This window comes from Hyperolius riggenbachi, chromosome 8, assembly GCF_040937935.1.
Source record: "Hyperolius riggenbachi isolate aHypRig1 chromosome 8, aHypRig1.pri, whole genome shotgun sequence".
NCBI classification, from domain to species: Eukaryota; Metazoa; Chordata; class Amphibia; order Anura; family Hyperoliidae; genus Hyperolius; species Hyperolius riggenbachi.
Genome location: NC_090653.1, coordinates 299,288,224 through 299,312,410, shown reverse-complemented (window position 1 = coordinate 299,312,410; position 24,187 = coordinate 299,288,224). Strand labels below are relative to the sequence as shown.

General features: G+C 49.9%; 2 protein-coding genes across 2 annotated transcripts in view; one reads left to right on the top strand and one right to left on the bottom strand.

Annotated features, from left to right (window-relative positions):
- FAM163B (family with sequence similarity 163 member B) overlaps positions 1-24,187 on the top strand; it is a 314,838-nt gene that overhangs the window by 86,416 nt on the left and 204,235 nt on the right. The window lies entirely within an intron of this gene.
- Positions 1-24,187, bottom strand: part of DBH (dopamine beta-hydroxylase) — a 93,367-nt gene that overhangs the window by 51,954 nt on the left and 17,226 nt on the right. The window contains exons 2-5 of the mRNA XM_068248030.1: positions 13,327-13,473; positions 8,005-8,262; positions 2,136-2,312; positions 9-111 (exon numbers count right to left, since the gene is read on the bottom strand). Coding sequence (XP_068104131.1) covers positions 9-111; positions 2,136-2,312; positions 8,005-8,262; positions 13,327-13,473 — 685 coding nt within the window. The remainder of the gene's footprint in view (positions 1-8; positions 112-2,135; positions 2,313-8,004; positions 8,263-13,326; positions 13,474-24,187) is intronic.

Sequence of the window (24,187 nt, the reverse complement as noted above, 5' to 3'; positions counted from 1 at the left end):
TGACTGACCTTTCAGCTCCAGAGGATTGTGATAATGGACTTCCAACCGCAAGAACCTCGAAGACCTCGGACCTCCAAATGCCAGGCCGACCTCTTCTGGGTAGTAAAATGGCTGAAAGAGAGCGAGAGTGTCTGGTCTAAGTGCGCAGCTACACAATGAGGATGTAAAGTTTACATAGATCCAGAGGAACTGCAGTGAGAGTGGAGGCTGCCATTATTATTTCCTGTCAGTGCTCCTCCCTTTTATTCTCTTTAACTTTATCACTACTTATCACAAGAAAATGATCTACCCCTTGTTTTTTTCGCCACCAATTAGGCTTTCTGTAGGTAGTACATTTTGCTAAGAATTTTTTTATTCTAAATGCGTTTTAACGGGAAAAATAAGAAAATAATGGAAGAAATTCATTATTTCTCAGTTTTCGGCCATTATAGTTTTAAAATTAAATGTTCTCCTGTGGATAAAACCCTCACATTTTATTTGCCCAGTTGTCCCGATTATTAAACTGTTTAAATTATGTCCCTATCACAATGTATGGCGACAATATATAATTTGGAAATATAGGTGGTATTTTTCTGTTTTGTTTTGTTTTTGTCCGGTCCATAATTACAAGCCCCGATGTAGTAAAGTAAAAGATCAAAAAAGAGTCCCTAAGGCCCCGTTCACACTTGCGGTTTTGTCAAAACCGCACCGGATGTCCGGACCGCACCGTATCCGGACCAGACCTGATCCGTACGGTTCCTATCCGGATCCGGTCCGGATCCGGTCCGTTTGCATCCGGTTTCCGTGCGGTGTGAACATGGTTGCGGTCCGGATCCGGTTTCTTAAGGAGATAACAACCTGTTATTACCTGGGGTCTGGGAGGTCAGCAGAAGGGTCTGGGGTCATTGTTGGAGACAGGTGGACGTGTGGAGACCATCCGTGGATACAGAGACTGCAGTTGGGACCATGGATCCAGGCATTTTTTACTCGTATACCTGGGAATTCTCTGTTGTTCGCCTCCTCGTTATCAGACTAATCAGACATGTTGCTGCCTAGAGCTCCAGCATGAAATCGCTGCTGCCCCACCTGAACGCTGGGCCCATGTGGTCCCCATCCAAAATGCATAGGAAGTGGGGTAGAACGTCCGGTTTTTGTAGCCAGTGTGTTGTGCGCTCTCCGGTTCTCATTGGTTTCCATTGGCCGGATGGTGCAGTCCGGCTCCGCCCCGGATACGGCTGCCGGAGGAGCCGGACCAAAAAATAGCGCATGTTGGAACGGACGCCGGAGTCCGGATCCGGTCCGGATCCGGTCCGGCTCCGGTCCGGCAGAACGGACGCATGTGAACGGACGCATAGGCTTTCATTGCTATTGCCGTGCGTCCGTTCCGTCCGTTCTGCAAGCGGTCCGGCTCCGGCACGGCGATTCCGGACGGCCACCGCTAATGTGAACCGGGCCTAAGGCAACTATTTATGTATTTATTTTAACTGATTGTTGTTTTGTTTTTTTTATTGGGGGGGGGGGCGCTTTGGAAGTTTAAGTTATTCATTTTATTAATATTGTGTTTGTATGTATGTATGTATGTATGTATGTATGTGCCTGTATGTGCAATTATACTTTTTGGCCACAAGATGGCGCTAGTGAAAACTTTCTGTTTGATAGGAAGTGTTCACTTTTTTTTTTCCATTTAACTACACTGTCACGGCCTTGTGTTTTATGACCGCTAATCACGGTCACGTCCATTCATTCCAGGCATTGTGATTGGGTAGAGGACCGCTTGGTCCTCTTCCTCAATCACTGAACACGGAATCCCGACGGAAACGGCGGTGGGAGCGGCGTGCAGACGTGCGGAGCGGCGGCGGGAACGAGTGACTTATTAAATGTCCTGTTGCTCTTAACAGACTCAAACAGGATGTTTTAATAAGTCAGGATGCCAGTAACTGGTTAAACAATACCAGTTGCCCAGCAGTCCTGCTGATCTCTATGACTGTAGTAGTGGCTGAATCACACACCAGAAACGAGCATGCAGCTAATCCAGAAAGAGTAGGTTCACACTAGGAGCTTGATTCACTATAGCGTGATAACTGCTATCACAGCAGTTATCACGCGAGCTGCAGCGTGCAAAGGTTTGCGCTCTGCTGATTGGCTCTGGCTCTGACCTTTGCCCCCATGGCCCAGGCGGCCAGGACGTGTCGGCAGTAGTTTAGGCGTTCCGGCTTCATCTTGGAGTCGCAGGGGCCGCTGTAGTGAGGAATGGCGGTGTACTCCTCGGCGCACTGGAAGACCTCGATGTGATGGACGATCGCCTCGTGCCCCCTGGTAATCAGCGGCTCATACTGCGCAGAGAGAGAGAGAGAGCGTCACCGTACAACCACCTCCATCCAATACAAGACACAATCAGTGCGCTTATCAAAAGTGGGGAGATGAGGCAATAACTTATAGTGTCCATACATGGTGCAATTTTTTTCATTTTTTTTTTCCGATTAGATAATTTCGGTTGATTATTCCGTTAGATCGAATATAAACATTTCCCAACATGTCCAATCAGATTTTTATTGGAAAAAAAAAAACGGATAATCAATTTTCTTTTTCAATCAAGAAAAACAGATTTTTGACTTTCATTCGATTTGATCGTTTTGGTCAAATAAACGTGAAAATCGAATGTTTTTATTGTATCGTATATAAGCACCATGACAGGACATAATTTCTTGTTTTTCATTGATAGTTGATATAAAACCAGATACATTATAATCTTGTTATAGTAAACTCTGATATAGTAAACATTCAGTTATAGTAAACTAATGTCCAGGACCCGGCCAACTCCCATTATAAGTATTGGGAGTATTGCCGGGTAAAGTAAACCCGGATATAATAGAACTTCTGTTATAGGAAACCTGTTTTCTGGCCCATGCGGTATTCTGTATCCAGCTATAGTGGAAAGTGGGCGGGGCATGTGTCATACGTCAGTTGGAGACCCAGTGGGCGGGCTGGCAGCCACTTCTATCTGCACACTATGCTGGGCCTGCCTGGATTTTAAAGAATGCACATTGTAAGCAGTACTGTGTAGCAGGGTTTATATATTTTTAATAAACAGGATCACGCTATGTTACTTTTTACATTGGCTCTAGAATCTATGCTTCTTTATGATTGATGGCAATGGCTGCCGATGACCACGCTTTATAGCAAGAAAACTAAGGGTGAGCAGCTAATCCATAGGGAGAGTCGGTGGTAGTATTGGCACGTTTGGGACTTGTTCACGGCTCCTGGTAGTGTGTGACATCTCACGGAGGGTGATACAGTTGCTACGTTACACCCTATGTCCCCCTCTCTGTTTCTTCTCTCCCCTACATGTGTTCGGTGATATATACAAGCGCAGCAGTATTGGATTTACTTGAACTGGAAAAGCCTACACAGAGGACACTGCCTGCAGCCTGGACTGGATTTGAGGACCCTTTTTTAAGCACTTTGCACAGCATTAATCCTGAATTTAAGTGGGCCTGCCTGGATTACCTCAAAAGCACCAGGCAGTGAGACCTATGCTTCCTCTACAAGCTGCTCCCTGATTACTGTGGGGATTGCCTGTCATCTGTGACTTGCTTGTGCATGGCTGCAATGCTACAGTATCATCCAGGCTGCACAGATATGTGGATAGAGGAGCACACTATCAGTGCTGTACCTGCATTACCTGGTGACCCCTATGCTTCCTGTGTAAGCTGCTGCCTGATTACTGAGGGAATTGCCTGTCATCTGTGACTTGCTTGTGCATGGCTGCAACGCTCCAGTATCATCCAGGCTGTACAGAAATGTGGACAGAGGAGCACACTATCAGTGCTGTACCTGCATTACCTGGTGAGACCTATGCTTCCTGTGTAAGCTGCTGCCTGATTACTGAGGGGATTGCCTGTCATCTGTGACTTGCTTGTGCATAGCTGCAACACTACAGCATCATCCAGGCTGCACAGAAATGTGGACAGAGGAGCACACTATCAGTACTGTACCTGCATTACCTGGTGAGACCTACGCTTCCTGTGTAAGCTGCTGCCTGATTACTGAGGGGATTGCCTGTCATCTGTGACTTGCTTGTGCATGGCTGCAACCCTACAGCATCATCGAGGCTGCACAGACATGTGGCCAGAGGAGCACACTATCAGTACTGTACCTGCATTACCTGGTGAGACCTATGCTTCCTGTGCAAGCTGTTGCATGATTATTACATGCAAATCCCTGCATGCTTGTTGGAGGTAGGACTCCACTTGGCTATAAGGAATGTCCCCTGTCAGGCAGTCCTGTGCTATAGCTGGGGAATGCACGCAGGGCAGACAGCGTATTCCTGTGTAATGGAACACGTAGGGGTTTTTTAGCTGCCTTATGTAAGCGTTACAAGTCGCCGTGTCACGGTGGAATTGTCCCTCCGAGTGTTATTTAAATTTAGTCTTTGCCACAGGGAAAGTGACAGGTGCTGGCGAGCCGGCCGGGACGCTGGTGAATACTAATTAGCCAGATAATTACACGGGCAGCGTAGCGAGGATGGCAGGCGTGCGGTCGTTGTCACACGCGTTCGCCGCACAACTACCTTCAAGAGCTGAGAAAAGCGCCTTGCGGGCAAAAAGAAAAAAACTTGTGATGAGCAGATGAGCCCTGAGGAGGTCACATGCCCCTGGCAGACGTCTGACAGCCGCGCTCGCCACTTTCACCGTATTTTCTGTTCAAAGTGGCCCTGAACTCTTGCACAGGACAGAAGAAAAACACAGAGAAATGCACCCTGTATGTATTCAAAGAGTTTAGCCTGCCTACTTCCCCCTCATCTGTGTCTAATCACAACTGTAATTTGATCTCACAGCTGTGTCAGCTGGCTGCCTTGGCAGAGCAGCTAATATGTCAACACAGGATGTTCTTCCATGAAAGCAGGAAGAAGACACACTGCTTGAAGGATTTCTATCAGAAATGTTTCTTTAAAGGTTATTATGCTGTTCAGGTCCACTTTAGAGGGAACCTAAACCGAGAAGGATATGGATTTTTCCTTTTAAAATAATACCAGTTGCCCGACTCCTGCTGATCCTGTGTCTCTAATACATTTAGTCACAGCCCCTGAACAAGCATGCAGATCAGGTGCTCTGACTGAAGTCAGTCTGGATTAGCTGCATGCAACGGTACATAACAGTGTGATTTCATAAACAAAGTCCCACTTTACACAGAAGTCCATGCACCAATGTCCCAAAAAATGTCGCACTCCTCTATTCTGCTTCGATGTTAACACACAGTTGCTATATTAGCAGGTATTAATCTCACCAGATCGACGGGCTGATTAATTATAGTCAGCATTAATCGCTTAGGCTCAATGATATGGTTCCTCGCGATCAGCCTCTTCCTCCTATTAGTAGCTCAGAAACAGGAAACAACACATAGCATAATACTGTATGGGGACCTCTTTTCAGTTAGCCCTCCACCAACAGCAATAGCACCAATCCGTGCCAGGAAACAGAGAAAGCACCACCACTCTATGTATCCAAGCAAAGTAACAGTCAAGGCTCACCAGATAGCGTGGCTGACCACTCTGGTGAGCCTTGACTGTTACTTTGCGTGGATACACAGAGTGGTGGTGCTTTCTCTGTTTCCTGGCACGGATTGGTGCTATTGCTGTTGGTGGAGGGCTAACTGAAAAGAGGTCCCCATACAGTATTATGCTATGTGTTGTTTCCTGTTTCTGAGCTACTAATAGGAGGAAGAGGCTGATCGCGAGGAACCATATCATTGAGCCTAAGCGATTAATGCTGACTATAATTAATCAGCCCGTCGATCTGGTGAGATTAATACCTGCTAATATAGCAACTGTGTGTTAACATCGAAGCAGAATAGAGGAGTGCGACATTTTTTGGGACATTGGTGCATGGACTTCTGTGTAAAGTGGGACTTTGTTTATGAAATCACACTGTTATGTACCGTTGGGTGTAGAGCGCCATTCTCTTAAAATTTAGTTTTGTGTAGGGTGAATATACTCACCCATGTGTGTGGCGACCCACTCATCAGTCTGGATTGATTGAGCGATTTTAGGACACTAACGCTAGGAGGAGCGCATCTGCCATATTGCCTGGATTAGCTGCATGCTTGTTTCAGGTGTGTGATTCAGACACTACTGAAGCCAAAGAGATCAGCTGGACTGCCAGGCAACTGGTATTGTTTAAAAGGAAACATCCACATCCCTCTAAGTTTAGGTTCCCTTTAACGGCCGATACCTCCCAACAGGCATTCCTGTGTATCTGTAGTATAGCCTGTTAGTGCCACCCTAGTGCAATCATACCTCCCAACTTTTTGAGATGAGAAAGAGGGACACTTAAGCCACGGCCATGCCACACCCCTGGCACAACGCTAGTCACGCATGCCATAAAGATTTCATAAGAAAAATAGGTTGTTTTATAATTCAAACCACACTGGTCCTTTCTATCCTGGTTCATTTTCCTTCATAGTAACATTTTAAAATTAGTCATATATCAATTTAAAGAATGGGAATAAAGTTTAGAGTCAATCAAACACATTTTTAGTAGAGAAGTATATATATTTAGTATATAGGAGGAAAGAGGGACAGAGGGACTGTCCGTCCAAAAGAGGGACAGTTAGGAGCTATGCACATGCTATATGGAGGGACAATAACATTTAGAATGTCACTGATTGATACGGTCATTATGGGATCTTGGACTCAGTATGAGACAACAAGCCCTCAATGAGGCAGCCAGTCTGACATCAATGTTACCCATTCCATTGTGTTGTAAAAGTAATCAGACAACATAAGCCTGTGTGTGATAAGAATCTAGGAATCTCTTCTGAGGGATTGCTGAATAAGGGACAGTCTACAACTTTGTTTCAAAAATGTGACTCCTTTGTTTGTAACATTCTACATGAAGTCATCAGAACTCTGCTGCAGTGTGAGACAGATGTTTATTACGAACCCTAGGGAGCAGGGACAGTGTACAAATTCCAAAGTGTGTATGATTCCTTATCTGTGTGGTGGACACATGCAGTCAATATAATTATGGTGCGAGAGCAAAATATGTTTTTTTCTCTCCATGCCCTTAGTCTAGTAAACTCCCCCCCCCCACGGGCCCCCTGTGGCTTCTGGACCCTCCTGCGGAGGCATCCCTTGCAGGGTCTATTGTTACGCCCCTGAGCATGATTAAGTTCTGATGGCAGTCTATGGAATCGATTGTCCATCTTATGACGTGATTGTGAGGTGGACAAGGAATTTCCAAAGTGGTCACATGTCCCTCACAGAAGAGCCAAGACCTGGAAGACCATCACTGAGGTACAATGCGGCCCCAGTGAAGAAAGTGGAGGGTTTAACCCTGGAAGACAGATCAACAACCATCCAAATGATCATGAATGAAGCTGGCCTCAGTTATGGTGTGTGTGGAGAATTATTCATGATGAACCGTACATGTGTAAGGTGTCGGCACGCTGAGTGCTACGCCTGCTATCCCCTTCCCAGAAATAAACACGGCATGTCCTTTCAAGACAGATGTTAACGCAGTTGGAACAGGATGAACATTACTTTTTTTTGTCGATTTGACAACACAGATAATGTCATTCTTGAAGTGAAAGTAGGGTTGATTAAAACGTCCACATTCTAATTTCATCAAAATTCACCCATATTCATGTGAAAAACGGCTCGTTCTGCCACTTTAGTGTGGCCTCCGGAGACCACGGAATTCCCAGCGGCCATTTTGTTGACATCACTGTGGGCCGAAAATTCTGGTTTTAGAAGCCAATTTTCACTTTCCTAACCATTGTGTTAACGCCGTGTTTGCTGAAAATTCTTGTTTCCAAAGCCAATTTTCACATCCGCAGATCGGAACGTAGTACTCGAAACAGTGTAATTTCTGATTTTAGTGATTTTACTCGGAACAGTCAAATTCCGATGTGAAAATCGGAACTTGGAGTTGTTCCGATTCCAAGAGCTCATCCCTAAGTGGAAAAGGGGTTTAAGGCGAAATCTGCAGATTTCTACATTAGCGTAGATGTAAGATACCGCGTTACCATGACGATGTGGTGTTTGGGGAAGTGTGGCGGCAGCTCAATGACGTAGCACCAGTAAGTGGTCTCTCGGTCAGGAATGATGACATCAGGAGCGAGGACGTCCATGGAGATGACATCACGGGGGAGCTGGGGGTTGCGGACCTCCGGCTTCAGCAGCTGCACCCTCTGCAGGCCGCGGTGGAGGGTGGAGATATTGATGGCGGACAGAGACTGGAAGGGCTTCTCCAGCAGAGCGTAGATGAGGTGGACCGTCCCGTCCTGAGGAGAAGAGGCGATTGGTTAATGTGGAGGCGGGGGAGGGAAGACACGACGGACGATATTTCCTCAAAGGGAACCTGAGGTAAGAGAGATATGGAGGTTGGCATGTTTATTTCCCTTTAAACAATGCATATTGCCTGGCTGTCCTGCTGAACCTCTGCCGCTAATGCATTTATCCGTAGCCCCTGAACAAGCATGCAGCAGATCAGGTGCTATGACTGAAGTGTGACTGGATTAGCTGCATGTCTGTTTCAGGTGTGATTCAGACACTACTGCAGCCAGAGAGATCAGCAGGACTGCCAGGCAACTGGTATTGTTTAACACAAAATAAATAGGGCAGCTTCCATAGGTCTCACACCTCTGGTTCCTTTTAAGACAGGGAACATACTTGCTAGAATTGTGCGTTTTGCCGTGCAAGGCAAAGAGCGCACTGCCTATTAAAGTCGATGACCGGCTCGGGCATCACTTGTCGGTTGCATTTTTCCCAGCGATTTGAAAATCGGACTGTTTTCTGCGTTTTTCTGCACAACACGCATGTACGGAATTACAATGGGCCCCGTCGCATCTGAAAAACCACGTGCGAAAAACGTGATCGCAAATGCACCACGACAGAAACCCGGGAATTGCGGGGAAAAACCATCCAATAAGTATGTTCCCTGCCTAAGATAAAACACTTTGCAAGGATGGCTGTGACTTTGCATAACTAAATGCAAACCAGTGTGTCAGTTGGCGTTGTAATACACAACTGCCAGTTCCAAAAAGGACAGCTGAAGTGAGAGGGGTAAGGAGGCTGCCATATTAATTTATTTTTAAACAATACCAGTTGCCTGGCAGTCCTGCTGATCTCTCTGGCTGCAGTAGTGTCTGAATCACACACCTGAAACAAGCATGCAGCTAATCCAGTCACCCTTCAGTCAGAGCACCTGCTGCATGCTTGTTCAGGGGCTGTGGCTAAATGTATAAGAGACAGAGAATTAGCAGGACAGCCAGGCAAAATGTATTGTTTAAAAGGAAATAAATATGGCAGCCTCCGTATCCCTCTCACTTAAGGTGTTTTTTAACCACTTCAGGATCACCTTGCAAATTTTTACTACCAATTTCCTGACCCTGTGATCACTGTGATTGGCTAACATTGATCACAGGGTCAGGAGCCAATGAATCGGCCCCTGACCAACTCATGGAGCTCTGCTGTCATAGCGACGGCAAGGTGAGTGGGCTACAGTGACAGGAGAGTGTCACCAACGGTGTGATAAATCGGTTCATGCAGCGTTACGTCGTGAGCCATGGTTTTTGTTTGTTTTTTACCTGAAAGTCTCCGGTCCTTAAAGTGGATCCGAGATGAACTTTTACTCATTGCATAATTGTGTTCCTTTCATATAGTTTATAGGGCATTCCTCAAGCCAAATACTTTTTTTTGTTTTGTTTTAACCGGTTCAGCGCCGCAGTGCCGAAAATCTTATGCATCCGAGCAACGTTCACCTCCCATTCATTCGCCTATAACTTTATTGCTACTTATCACAATGAATTGATCTATATCTTGTTTTTTCCGCCACCAATTAGGCTTTCTTTGGAGGGTACATTTTGCTAAGAGGCACTCTACTGTAAATGCATTTTAAAAGGAAGAATAAGAAAAAAACGGAAAAAATTCATTATTCCTCAGTTTTTGGCCATTATAGTTTGAAATTAATTAACGCTACCGTAATTAAAACACATGTTATTTATTTTCCCCATATGTCCCGGTTCTTACACCGTTTAAACGATGTCCCTATCACAATTTATGGTGCCGATATTTCATTTAGAAATAAAGGTGCATTTTTTCCATTTGCGTCCATCCCTATTTATAAGCTTATAATTTTAAATAATATAATAACATATTCTCTTGACATGTATAATTAAAAAGTTCAGACCCTTGGGTAACTATTTATGTTGTTTGTTTGTTTTTTTTTGTAATTTTTTTTTTTTTAATAAAAAAAGTGTATGTGGGTAATTTTTGGTGTGGGAGGGAAACTGCTAATATTAAATGTAAAATTATATTTTTTTTTTAATCAAAAATGTATGTGGGTGCAGTTTACTATTTGGCCACAAGATGACCACAGTGAAAAAAGTCCTGGATGCGAACGATCTCGCATCCAGGAACTAAAATGCTGGGGAAAAGTTTCCTGAGGGCAGAAATACCGCGCTCTCTGTAGAGAAAGCGTCGGTATTTCTGCGGGGAAGTTAGATCGGTGAATGGGAATTATATTCCCATTCACTGATCGGGGGGCTAGCGGTGGGCGGCGGGTGCGCGCCCGATCACGCGCACCACGCAGGGAAAACAGCAGTGCCTATCTGGACGAGGAAACTCGTCCAGATAGGCCGAACTGGTTATTACTCTAATTCCCTATTAACTAAACAAGCCTCGCCCACAGCTTCTCCAGAGAGCCTTGGCACTCAGTCCCATGTAGCAAGGGCTTATGGGAGCTCAGTCTGGGCAGGAGGAGGAGGAGGTTACTAGCCAGAGATTTTAGAGGCAGAGGGGAGGAGGGAGTAGGAGAGGGGTGAGGAGTTTTCACAGGCTGAGGGCTGGAGATGCAGACAGCTTGCCTGTGTAATGAGGAAAAGCAGAATATGGCTGCTCTCATTGTATCACAGGAAGAATTAATCATATACTGTTGAAGCGGTTTGCAGCTAGATTTGCTGTGTAAACTATCTAAACTTTACATAAGATATATAGACAAGTTACTTGTTATAGTTAATTTTTCATCTCAGATCTGCTTTAAGCGGCAATTATTTTAGATCTGGTCTGTGTTGATTTTTGCAGCTATTCTGGATGTTCGGGACCAGAGCCGGGACAAGGTCCTCCAGCACCCAAGGCTGAGACACCAAAGTGCGCCCCTCCATCCCTGCCACCCCAGCCATCACACACTGATTGCTATTAGACTAAGAGGCGCCACAGGGCCCACAACCTCCCCAACACCTTAATATGTAGTTATCTGGCTTGCAGTCACTGCCATGTATCCCTTTTTCTTATTTCTTTCTGCTTCAAACACAATTAGGAATGACAGCTGAATGAATTCTGTGCCCCCTCCTACACTGCGCCCTGAGGCTGGAGCCTCTCCAGCCTATGCCTCGGCCCGGCCCTGTTCGGGACAATATTCTTAGCTGTAAAGACCCAGGCTGTTCATAAGCAGTATAATGGTTTTATTAATAGCTACACACATAAGGATTCTAGGAACAAGGGTTTGTTATGTAGGTTCTGTGAGTTTGGACCAGTAAACTACATCTGGCCTGGTAATAATCCATACATTTATGTATATAACATATCAGTGTGGTATTGGTGCAGGCAAATTAATCAATGTTAGATACAATATTCCTATTTTGAGATTGAGGGGTGGGGCCTTGCCTGAAGCAACACAATGATCAGAAACTGCCCTGTTGATGATTATAAAGAGATGATCAGGTGACTAATTAAAGAGAACCAGAGATGAAGCACCCTCTTGTATTTTACCTTATAAATCAGTGGGAACATGACAGTAAACACCTAATCTGCTCTTTGTTTCATTGTTCTCTGTGTAATCTGACTGTTATCACCTCTGATAAGAATCCCCGACTGAGCTCAATCTAGCATTGCTACGGAAAGATTATAGCTGAGTCTGTCTTCTCTGGTGTCTTTTCAAGCCCAAGCCTGCCCCCTTGTGGCTCTGCTATAATGACTCAGCTATAATTATTCCCTGCAAAGCCAGACTGAATGCTCAGTCTGCGATTCTTATCACAGCTGATAACAGACACTTTTAGCAGTGAGGATGAAACAGTGAGCATGGTAAGTGTTTTCTCTAATGTTCTTACTGATATATATGGTAAAATACACAAGGGTGCTTCGTCTCTGGTTCCCTTTAAGCCTACTAATGATACAATCTTTTATACAATCTTACCAAATCCATGTAATAGAAGGGTGAACTGAGGGAATGTACTTTGAATTAATACTTTAGATACTCCCTCATATTACATATAAATAGGAAGACTGGAAACAAAATATTGTATAATTATTGGGCACCATAACTCTTTATAAACATCTAAATTGACACAAAACTGCTGAATAATTTAGAAGAATTTACAAGAATTTACACTCGGAGAAATTGGCTGATCCCTTACAAATTCCATTTAAATATCTAAGTAAGTGTCACAAATTCAACTCATCAATTATTTCAGTTGGATTTATTGTAACACATAGGACAATGCGTTTCGCAGCTCTAGGCCACTTCTTCGGGTGAAAACCCTGCCAATATAGCTGAGGGGCGGAGCTCCAGGAAGCAGACCGAAGCAGCGATATTTGTTGTCCCAGGTGCTTCCATAAATAGGTTTGAAGAAATTGTTGGGTTGACTTGGTGAAGGTGGGCCAACACTTGCCTCCATTTTTAAATGGATTTGAATTATCTGATGCGCATCTAGTTGCTGTTATTATCCTGAGAAGAGATGTTATATCTATCCCCCCAATAATGACGCCTGCTTCGGCAGATCTAAATGGTTCCCTAAGGGCTGGTTCCCACTAGAGGCGTTTTGCTAATTTTTTAAGCGCTGGCGACTTTTCAAAATTGCCCTGAAAGCACTTACACCATGAATCTCTAGTTCACATCTGAGTGGTTTGTTTCCGATCCGCTCAGAAAAGCCCTGCATGGGCTATTTTTGAGGCGATTTTGCCTCAATGAAAGGTATAGGAAAAACGCAAACGCTCACAAAATCGCTTCGTGCAGCGATTGCTTTCGCATTTTTAAGAATAAATACATACATTGTATTTATTCTTTTCCAGATCAAAAAGTTCACTTCCCGACTGACGTCAGGAAGTGAAAAAACGCAATCGTTCTGCAAAGGCGCTTAGAAAAGTGTTTTTTGTTTTTTTTTAAAAAGCAACGCACAGGTAATCGCCTGGAATCGTGAGAAAAATCACATCAAAAAATGACCAACGTGAACAGAGCGCAATGTGAACGAGGCCTTACACTTTAACAGACAGCCTGGGCTTGTTGGATCAGCCAACTCCCCAGGCCTAGCAAGCACTTCACAGATCTCACAGATCGGTATCTCTGTCACCTCGATGAGATAGTCTTTAGGGTCGCAGGTTGTGAAGGGCCTCTTGAAGACGAGGTAGAGACCCTCGGGTGTCTGCTGGGCCGACAGCAGCTGATAGTCCTGGTGGGAGTCGATATGCAGCCGCCCCTCCCGGTCACTCCAGGCGTCCTGCAAGACAAGACAACTGAGTCACAACAAAAACGGGAATATAATTACAAACCGATAACTGTTACCTTGCAGGAAATGTCACTGCAGGGGGCGGGGTTATCCCACTGTCACTGAAGGAAGGTGGGTATCCCAATGTCACTGCAGGGGGCAGAGTTATCTCAATGTCACTGCAGGGGCAGGGTTGTTCTAATGTCACTGCAGGGGCAGGGTTGTCCCAATGTCACTGCAGGGGGTGGAGTTATCTCAATGTCACTGCAGGGGCAGGGTTGTCCTAATGTCACTGCAGGGGCAGGGTTGTCCTAATGTCACTGCAGGGGGCAGAGTTATCTCAATGTCACTGCAGGGGCAGGGTTGTCCCAATGTCACTGCAGGGGGCAGAGTTATCTCAATGTCACTGCAGGGGCAGGGTTGTCCTAATGTCACTGCAGGGGGTGGAGTTATGTCAATGTCACTGCAGGGGCAGGGTTGTCCCAGTGTCACTGCAGGAAGGCGGGTTATCCCAATGTCACTGCAGGGACAGGGTTGTCCCAATGTCACTGCAGGGGGTGGAGTTATCTCAATGTCACTGCAGGGGCAGGGTTGTCCCAATGTCACTGCAGGAAAGCGGGTTATCCCAATGTCACTGCAGAGGGACAGATTATCCCAATGTCACTGCAGGGGGTGGAGTTATCTCAATGTCACTGCAGGGGCAGGGTTGTCCCAGTGTCACTGCAGGAAAGCGGGTTATCCCAATGTCACTGCAGAGGGACAGACTATCCCAATGTCACTGCAGGGGGTGGGGTTATTTATCCCAATCACTGCAGAGGGACGGACTATCCCAATGTCACTGCAGGGGGCAGGGTTATCCCGATGTTACTGCAGGGGACAAGGTTATCCTAATGTCACCACAGAGGGACTGACTATCCGAATGTCATCGTAAGGGGTGGGGTTATCCCAATGTAATCGCAGAGGGAGGACTATCCCAATGTGACTGCAGGAGGGTGGGGTTTTGTTTGTGGGAGGGGGAGGAGACTGTAAAAATCAGCTGTAAAAGTTGCCATGCATGATTCAATTTTTCTTTCTTTTTTTTATAACCATACCACACACTTGCAATCGATTTTTCCGAAAAATAATTTCTGTTCTTTTTTCAACACATCTTATCAGATATTTATGAAAAATAAAAATTCTTGATGGAAAAAAAAATCAATTTTTGTGAGCCATCTTTTTTGAACCAGAAAACAGGAAAATAGAGTAATTTGGTTGAATCATCTATGGCCAGCTTAACCCTTTCTGGACCAGCACCCTCTGCCCCCTTAAGGACCAGAGGGTGCTGGTCCAGCAAACCGCCGCTTCCTGACGAATCGCCGCAAGTAACCGTCGCTCCCGCCGAACACGCCGCTCTGTCCCCGCCGCAGGCTGCTCTCTCTGCCGTTGCTATGACGGCAGAGCGCTGTGCGCCGGTCAGGAGGCATTGGCTCCTGACCCTGTCACTCCATGTAAGCCAATGGGAACGGCTCCTACCCGGCTCACAGTGCTCTGCCGTCATAGAGGCGGCAGGGCAGCACATTGCGGCGGGGGCAGAACGGACCGAGCGACGCGGACGGGCGGGGGCGCGCGGTCAATGGGACGTAGAGTTTACGTCCGGTCAGGACTGCAGAGCCCCCTGCCCGCCATAGATTTATACTCGCTCGGTCCGCAGGTGGATAAAGGGCAACTGAAGTGAGAAGAATAGGGAGTCTGCCATATTTATTTCCTTTTAAACAGTACCAGTTGCCTGGCAGCCCTGCGGATCTATTTGGCTGCAGTAGTGTCTGAATCACACACTTGAAACAAGCATGCAGCTAATCTTGTCAGATCCGACAAAAATGTCAAAAACACCTGATCTGCTGCATGCTTGTTCAGGGGCTATGGCTAAAAGTATTAGAGGCAGAGAATCAGCAGGACAGCCAGGCAACTGGAATAGCTTAAAATGAAATAAATATGGCAGCCTCCACATACCTCTCACTTCAGTTGTTCTTTAAGTTTTGGAGACCAGCAACAATTATTATTAGAGCACCCCCTAGTGGCTGCAGCTCCGGCCTAACACTGCAACTGCCTATAGAGCACCACCTAGTGGCTGCAGCTCTGGCCTAACACTGCTACTGCCTATAGAGCGCCCCCTAGTGGCTGCAGCTCTGGCCTAACACTGCTACTGCCTATAGAGCGCCCCCTAGTGGCTGCAGCTCTGGCCTAACACTGCAACTGCCTATAGAGTGCCCCCTAGTGGCTGCAGCTCTGGTCTAACACTGCAACTGCCTATAGAGCGTGCCCTAGTGGCTGCAGCTCCGGCCTAACACTGCTACTGCCTATAGAGCACATCCTAGTGGCTGCAGCTCCGGCCTAACACTGCTACTGCCTATAGAGCACATCCTAGTGGCTGCAGCTCTGGCCTAACACTGCTGCTGCCTATAGAGTGCCCCCTAGTGGCTGCAGCTCTGGCCTAACACTGCTACTGCCTATAGAGCGCCCCCCCTAGTGGCTGCAGCTCTGGCCTAACACTGCTATTGCCTATAGAGCGCCCCCCTAAAGGCTGCAGCTCTGGCTTAACACTGCTACTGCCTATAGAGTGCCCCCCTAGTGGCTGCAGCTCCGGCCTAACACTGCAACTGCCTATAGAGCGCCCCCCTAGTGGCTGCAGCTCTGGCCTAACACTGCTACTGCCTATAGAGCACCACCTAGTGGCTGCAGCTCTGGCCTAACACTGCTACTGTCTATAGAGCGCCCCCTAGTGGCTGCAGCTCCGGCCTAACACTGCCACTGCCTATAGAGCGCCCACTAGTCGCTGCAGCTCTGGCCTAACACTGCAACTGCCTATAGAGCGCCCCCCTAGTGGCTGCAGCTCTGGCCTAACACTGCTACTGCCTATAGAGCACCCCTAGTGGCTGCAGCTCTGGCCTAACACTGATACTGCCTATAGAGCGCCCCCTAGTGGCTGCAGCTCCGGCCTAACACTGCCACTGCCTATAGAGCGCCCACTAGTCGCTGCAGCTCTGGCCTAACACTGCAACTGCCTATAGAGCGCCCCCCTAGTGGCTGCAGCTCTGGCCTAACACTGCCACTGCCTATAGAGCGCCCACTAGTCGCTGCAGCTCTGGCCTAACACTGCAACTGCCTATAGAGCGCCCCCCTAGTGGCTGCAGCTCTGGCCTAACACTGCTACTGCCTATAGAGCACCACCTAGTGGCTGCAGCTCTGGCCTAACACTGCTACTGTCTATAGAGCGCCCCCTAGTGGCTGCAGCTCCGGCCTAACACTGCTACTGCCTATAGAGCGACCCCTAGTGGCTGCAGCTCTGACCTAACACTGCTACTGCCTATAGAGCGCCCCTAGTGGCTGCAGCTCTAGCCTAACACTGCTACTGCCTATAGAGCACCCCTAGTGGCTGCAGCTCTGGCCTAACACTGATACTGCCTATAGAGCGCCCCCTAGTGGCTGCAGCTCCGGCCTAACACTGATACTGCCTATAGAGCGCCCCCTAGTGGCTGCAGCTCTGGCCTAACACTGATACTGCCTATAGAGCATCCCCTAGTGGTTGCAGCTCTGGCCTAACACTGCTACTGCCTATAGAGCGCCCCTAGTGGCTGCAGCTCTGGCCTAACACTGCTACTGCCTATAGAGCGCCCCCTAGTGGCTGCAGCTCTGGCCTAACACTGCTACTGCCTATAGAGCGCCCCCTAGTGGCTGCAGCTCTGGCCTAACACTGCTACTGCCTATAGAGCCCCCCTAGTGGCTGCAGCTCTGGCCTAACACTGATACTGCCTATAGAGCATCCCCTAGTGGCTGCAGCTCCGGCCTAACACTACTACTGCCTATAGAGCTCCCCCTAGTGGCTGCAGCTCTGGCCTAACACTACTACTGCCTATAGAGCTCCTCCTAGTGGCTGCAGCTCTGGCCTAACACTGCTACTGCCTATAGAGCCCCCCCTAGTGGCTGCAGCTCTGGCCTAACACTGCTACTGCCTATAGAGCGCCCCCTAGTAGCTGCAGCTCTGGCCTAACACTGCTACTGCCTATAGAGCGCCCCCTAGTGGCTGCAGCCCTGGCCTAACACTGCTACTGCCTATAGAGCACATCCTAGTAGCTGCAGCTCTGGCCTAACACTGATACTGCCTATAGAGCATCCCCTAGTGGCTGCAGCTCCGGCCTAACACTACTACTGCCTATAGAGCTCCCCCTAGTGGCTGCAGCTCTGGCCTAACACTACTACTGCCTATAGAGCTCCTCCTAGTGGCTGCAGCTCCGGCCTAACACTGCTACTGCCTATAGAGCGCCCCCTAGTGGCTGCAGCTCTGGCCTAACACTACTACTGCCTATAGAGTGCCCCTAGTGGCTGCAGCTCTGGCCTAACACTGATACTGCCTATAGAGCTCCCCCTAATGGCTACAGCTCTGGCCTAACGCTGCTACTGCCTATAGAGCTCCCCCTAGTGGCTGCAGCTCTGGCCTAACACTACTACTGCCTATAGAGCTCCCCCTAGTGGCTGCAGCTCTGGCCTAACACTGCTACTGCCTATAGAGCACCCCCAGTGGCTGCAGCTCTGGCCTAACACTGCTACTGCCTATAGAGCACCTCCTAGTGGCTGCAGCTCCGGCCTAACACTGCTACTGCCTATAGAGCGCCCCCTAGTGGCTGCAGCTCTGGCCTAACACTGCTACTGCCTATAGAGCCCCCCTAGTGGCTGCAGCTCTGGCCTAACACTGATACTGCCTATAGAGCACCCCCTAGTGGCTGCAGCTCTGGCCTAACACTGCTACTGTCTATAGAGCGCCCCCTAGTGGCTGCAGCTCCAGCCTAACACTGCTACTGCCTATAGAGCTCCCGCTAGTGGCTGCAGCTCTGGCCTAACACTGCTACTGCCTATAGAGCCCCCCTAGTGGCTGCAGCTCTGGCCTAACACTGAAACTGCCTATAGAGCTCCCCTTAGTGGCTGCAGCTCTGGCCTAACACTGCTACTGCCTATAGAGTGCCCCCTAGTGGCTGCAGCTCTGGCCTAACACTGCTACTGCCTATAGAGCATCCCCTAGTGGCTGCAGCTCCGGCCTAACACTACTACTGCCTATAGAGCTCCCCCTAGTGGCTGCAGCTCTGGCCTAACACTACTACTGCCTATAGAGCTCCTCCTAGTGGCTGCAGCTCTGGCCTAACACTGCTACTGCCTATAGAGCCCCCCTAGTGGCTGCAGCTCTGGCCTAACACTGCTACTGCCTATAGAGCGCCCCCTAGTAGCTGCAGCTCTGGCCTAACACTGCTACTGCCTATAGAGCGCCCCCTAGTGGCTGCAGCCCTGGCCTAACACTGCTACTGCCTATAGAGCTCCCCTAGTGGCTGCAGCTCTGGCCTAACACTGCTACTGCCTATAGAGTGCCCCCCTAGTGGCTGCAGCTCTGGCCTAACACTGCTACTGCCTATAGAGCACATCCTAGTAGCTGCAGCTCTGGCCTAACACTGCTACTGCCTATAGAGCGCCCCTAGTGGCTGCAGCTCTAGCCTAACACTGCTACTGCCTATAGAGCACCCCTAGTGGCTGCAGCTCTGGCCTAACACTGATACTGCCTATAGAGCGCCCCCTAGTGGCTGCAGCTCCGGCCTAACACTGATACTGCCTATAGAGCGCCCCCTAGTGGCTGCAGCTCTGGCCTAACACTGATACTGCCTATAGAGCATCCCCTAGTGGTTGCAGCTCTGGCCTAACACTGCTACTGCCTATAGAGCGCCCCTAGTGGCTGCAGCTCTGGCCTAACACTGCTACTGCCTATAGAGCGCCCCCTAGTGGCTGCAGCTCTGGCCTAACACTGCTACTGCCTATAGAGCGCCCCCTAGTGGCTGCAGCTCCGGCCTAACACTGCTACTGCCTATAGAGCCCCCCTAGTGGCTGCAGCTCTGGCCTAACACTGATACTGCCTATAGAGCATCCCCTAGTGGCTGCAGCTCCGGCCTAACACTACTACTGCCTATAGAGCTCCCCCTAGTGGCTGCAGCTCTGGCCTAACACTACTACTGCCTATAGAGCTCCTCCTAGTGGCTGCAGCTCTGGCCTAACACTGCTACTGCCTATAGAGCCCCCCTAGTGGCTGCAGCTCTGGCCTAACACTGCTACTGCCTATAGAGCACCCCCTAGTGGCTGCAGCTCTGGCCTAACACTGCTACTGCCTATAGAGGACCCCCTAGTGGCTGCAGCTCTAGCCTAACACTGCTACTGCCTATAGAGCACCCCTAGTGGCTGCAGCTCTGGCCTAACACTGCTACTGCCTATAGAGTGCCCCTAGTGGCTGCAGCTCCGGCCTAACACTGCTACTGCCTATAGAGCTCCCCCTAGTGGCTGCAGCTCTGGCCTAACACTACTACTGCCTATAGAGCTCCTCCTAGTGGCTGCAGCTCCGGCCTAACACTGCTACTGCCTATAGAGCGCCCCCTAGTAGCTGCAGCTCTGGCCTAACACTGCTACTGCCTATAGAGCGCCCCCTAGTGGCTGCAGCCCTGGCCTAACACTGCTACTGCCTATAGAGCACATCCTAGTAGCTGCAGCTCTGGCCTAACACTGATACTGCCTATAGAGCATCCCCTAGTGGCTGCAGCTCCGGCCTAACACTACTACTGCCTATAGAGCTCCCCCTAGTGGCTGCAGCTCTGGCCTAACACTACTACTGCCTATAGAGCTCCTCCTAGTGGCTGCAGCTCCGGCCTAACACTGCTACTGCCTATAGAGCGCCCCCTAGTGGCTGCAGCTCTGGCCTAACACTACTACTGCCTATAGAGTGCCCCTAGTGGCTGCAGCTCTGGCCTAACACTGATACTGCCTATAGAGCTCCCCCTAATGGCTACAGCTCTGGCCTAACGCTGCTACTGCCTATAGAGCTCCCCCTAGTGGCTGCAGCTCTGGCCTAACACTACTACTGCCTATAGAGCTCCCCCTAGTGGCTGCAGCTCTGGCCTAACACTGCTACTGCCTATAGAGCACCCCCAGTGGCTGCAGCTCTGGCCTAACACTGCTACTGCCTATAGAGCACCTCCTAGTGGCTGCAGCTCCGGCCTAACACTGCTACTGCCTATAGAGCGCCCCCTAGTGGCTGCAGCTCTGGCCTAACACTGCTACTGCCTATAGAGCCCCCCTAGTGGCTGCAGCTCTGGCCTAACACTGATACTGCCTATAGAGCACCCCCTAGTGGCTGCAGCTCTGGCCTAACACTGCTACTGTCTATAGAGCGCCCCCTAGTGGCTGCAGCTCCGGCCTAACACTGCTACTGCCTATAGAGCTCCCGCTAGTGGCTGCAGCTCTGGCCTAACACTGCTACTGCCTATAGAGCCCCCCTAGTGGCTGCAGCTCTGGCCTAACACTGCTACTGCCTTTAGAGCTCCCCCTAGTGGCTGCAGCTCTGGCCTAACACTGCTACTGCCTATAGAGTGCCCCCTAGTGGCTGCAGCTCTGGCCTAACACTGCTACTGCCTATAGAGCATCCCCTAGTGGCTGCAGCTCCGGCCTAACACTACTACTGCCTATAGAGCTCCCCCTAGTGGCTGCAGCTCTGGCCTAACACTACTACTGCCTATAGAGCTCCTCCTAGTGGCTGCAGCTCTGGCCTAACACTGCTACTGCCTATAGAGCCCCCCTAGTGGCTGCAGCTCTGGCCTAACACTGCTACTGCCTATAGAGCACCCCCTAGTGGCTGCAGCTCTGGCCTAACACTGCTACTGCCTATAGAGGACCCCCTAGTGGCTGCAGCTCTAGCCTAACACTGCTACTGCCTATAGAGCACCCCTAGTGGCTGCAGCTCTGGCCTAACACTGCTACTGCCTATAGAGTGCCCCTAGTGGCTGCAGCTCCGGCCTAACACTGCTACTGCCTATAGAGCTCCCCCTAGTGGCTGCAGCTCTGGCCTAACACTACTACTGCCTATAGAGCTCCTCCTAGTGGCTGCAGCTCCGGCCTAACACTGCTACTGCCTATAGAGCGCCCCCTAGTAGCTGCAGCTCTGGCCTAACACTGCTACTGCCTATAGAGCGCCCCCTAGTGGCTGCAGCCCTGGCCTAACACTGCTACTGCCTATAGAGCACATCCTAGTAGCTGCAGCTCTGGCCTAACACTGATACTGCCTATAGAGCATCCCCTAGTGGCTGCAGCTCCGGCCTAACACTACTACTGCCTATAGAGCTCCCCCTAGTGGCTGCAGCTCTGGCCTAACACTACTACTGCCTATAGAGCTCCTCCTAGTGGCTGCAGCTCCGGCCTAACACTGCTACTGCCTATAGAGCGCCCCCTAGTGGCTGCAGCTCTGGCCTAACACTACTACTGCCTATAGAGTGCCCCTAGTGGCTGCAGCTCTGGCCTAACACTGATACTGCCTATAGAGCTCCCCCTAATGGCTACAGCTCTGGCCTAACGCTGCTACTGCCTATAGAGCTCCCCCTAGTGGCTGCAGCTCTGGCCTAACACTACTACTGCCTATAGAGCTCCCCCTAGTGGCTGCAGCTCTGGCCTAACACTGCTACTGCCTATAGAGCACCCCCAGTGGCTGCAGCTCTGGCCTAACACTGCTACTGCCTATAGAGCACCTCCTAGTGGCTGCAGCTCCGGCCTAACACTGCTACTGCCTATAGAGCGCCCCCTAGTGGCTGCAGCTCTGGCCTAACACTGCTACTGCCTATAGAGCCCCCCTAGTGGCTGCAGCTCTGGCCTAACACTGATACTGCCTATAGAGCACCCCCTAGTGGCTGCAGCTCTGGCCTAACACTGCTACTGTCTATAGAGCGCCCCCTAGTGGCTGCAGCTCCGGCCTAACACTGCTACTGCCTATAGAGCTCCCGCTAGTGGCTGCAGCTCTGGCCTAACACTGCTACTGCCTATAGAGCCCCCCTAGTGGCTGCAGCTCTGGCCTAACACTGCTACTGCCTTTAGAGCTCCCCCTAGTGGCTGCAGCTCTGGCCTAACACTGCTACTGCCTATAGAGTGCCCCCTAGTGGCTGCAGCTCTGGCCTAACACTGCTACTGCCTATAGAGCATCCCCTAGTGGCTGCAGCTCCGGCCTAACACTACTACTGCCTATAGAGCTCCCCCTAGTGGCTGCAGCTCTGGCCTAACACTACTACTGCCTATAGAGCTCCTCCTAGTGGCTGCAGCTCTGGCCTAACACTGCTACTGCCTATAGAGCCCCCCTAGTGGCTGCAGCTCTGGCCTAACACTGCTACTGCCTATAGAGCGCCCCCTAGTAGCTGCAGCTCTGGCCTAACACTGCTACTGCCTATAGAGCGCCCCCTAGTGGCTGCAGCCCTGGCCTAACACTGCTACTGCCTATAGAGCTCCCCTAGTGGCTGCAGCTCTGGCCTAACACTGCTACTGCCTATAGAGCTCCCCCTAGTGGCTGCAGCTCTGGCCTAACACTGCTACTGCCTATAGAGTAGTGGCTGCAGCTCTGGCCTAACACTGCTACTGCCTATAGAGCATCCCCTAGTGGCTGCAGCTCCGGCCTAACACTACTACTGCCTATAGAGCTCCCCCTAGTGGCTGCAGCTCTGGCCTAACACTACTACTGCCTATAGAGCTCCTCCTAGTGGCTGCAGCTCTGGCCTAACACTGCTACTGCCTATAGAGCCCCCCTAGTGGCTGCAGCTCTGGCCTAACACTGCTACTGCCTATAGAGCGCCCCCTAGTAGCTGCAGCTCTGGCCTAACACTGCTACTGCCTATAGAGCGCCCCCTAGTGGCTGCAGCCCTGGCCTAACACTGCTACTGCCTATAGAGCTCCCCTAGTGGCTGCAGCTCTGGCCTAACACTGCTACTGCCTATAGAGCTCCCCCTAGTGGCTGCAGCTCTGGCCTAACACTGCTACTGCCTATAGAGCGCCCCCTAGTGGCTGCAGCTCTGGCCTAACACTGCTACTGCATATAGAGCACCCCCTAGTGGCTGCAGCTCTGGCCTAACACTGCTACTGCCTATAGAGCGCCCCCTAGTGGCTGCAGCTCTGGCCTAACACTGCTACTGCCTATAGAGCGCCACTTAGTGGCTGCAGCTCCGGCCTAACACTGCTACTATCTATAGAGCGCCCCCTAGTGGCTGCAGGTCTGGCCTAACACTGATACTGCCTATAGAGTGCCCCTAGTGGCTGCAGGTCTGGCCTAACACTGCTACTGCCTATAGAGCTCCCCCTAGTGGCTGCAGCTCTGGCCTAACACTACTACTGCCTATAGAGCTCCTCCTAGTGGCTGCAGCTCTGGCCTAACACTGCTACTGCCTATAGAGCCCCCCTAGTGGCTGCAGCTCTGGCCTAACACTGATACTGCCTATAGAGCATCCCCTAGTGGCTGCAGCTCCGGCCTAACACTACTACTGCCTATAGAGCTCCCCCTAGTGGCTGCAGCTCTGGCCTAACACTACTACTGCCTATAGAGCTCCTCCTAGTGGCTGCAGCTCCGGCCTAACACTGCTACTGCCTATAGAGCGCCCCCTAGTGGCTGCAGCTCTGGCCTAACACTACTACTGCCTATAGAGTGCCCCTAGTGGCTGCAGGTCTGGCCTAACACTGCTACTGCCTATAGAGCCAGCAAGCAATGGGCAGCGCTCACAGGCTGCAAGTGAAGTGAAAGCTCCAGAGATATGCCCAGCCCCTTGGGGCTAAATACATACCTTGAATACAAATCAGATGCAAATTATGTGCTAACACTAATCTAAATTCTAAAATTTGAATGCAAGCTGACACCCCTGGA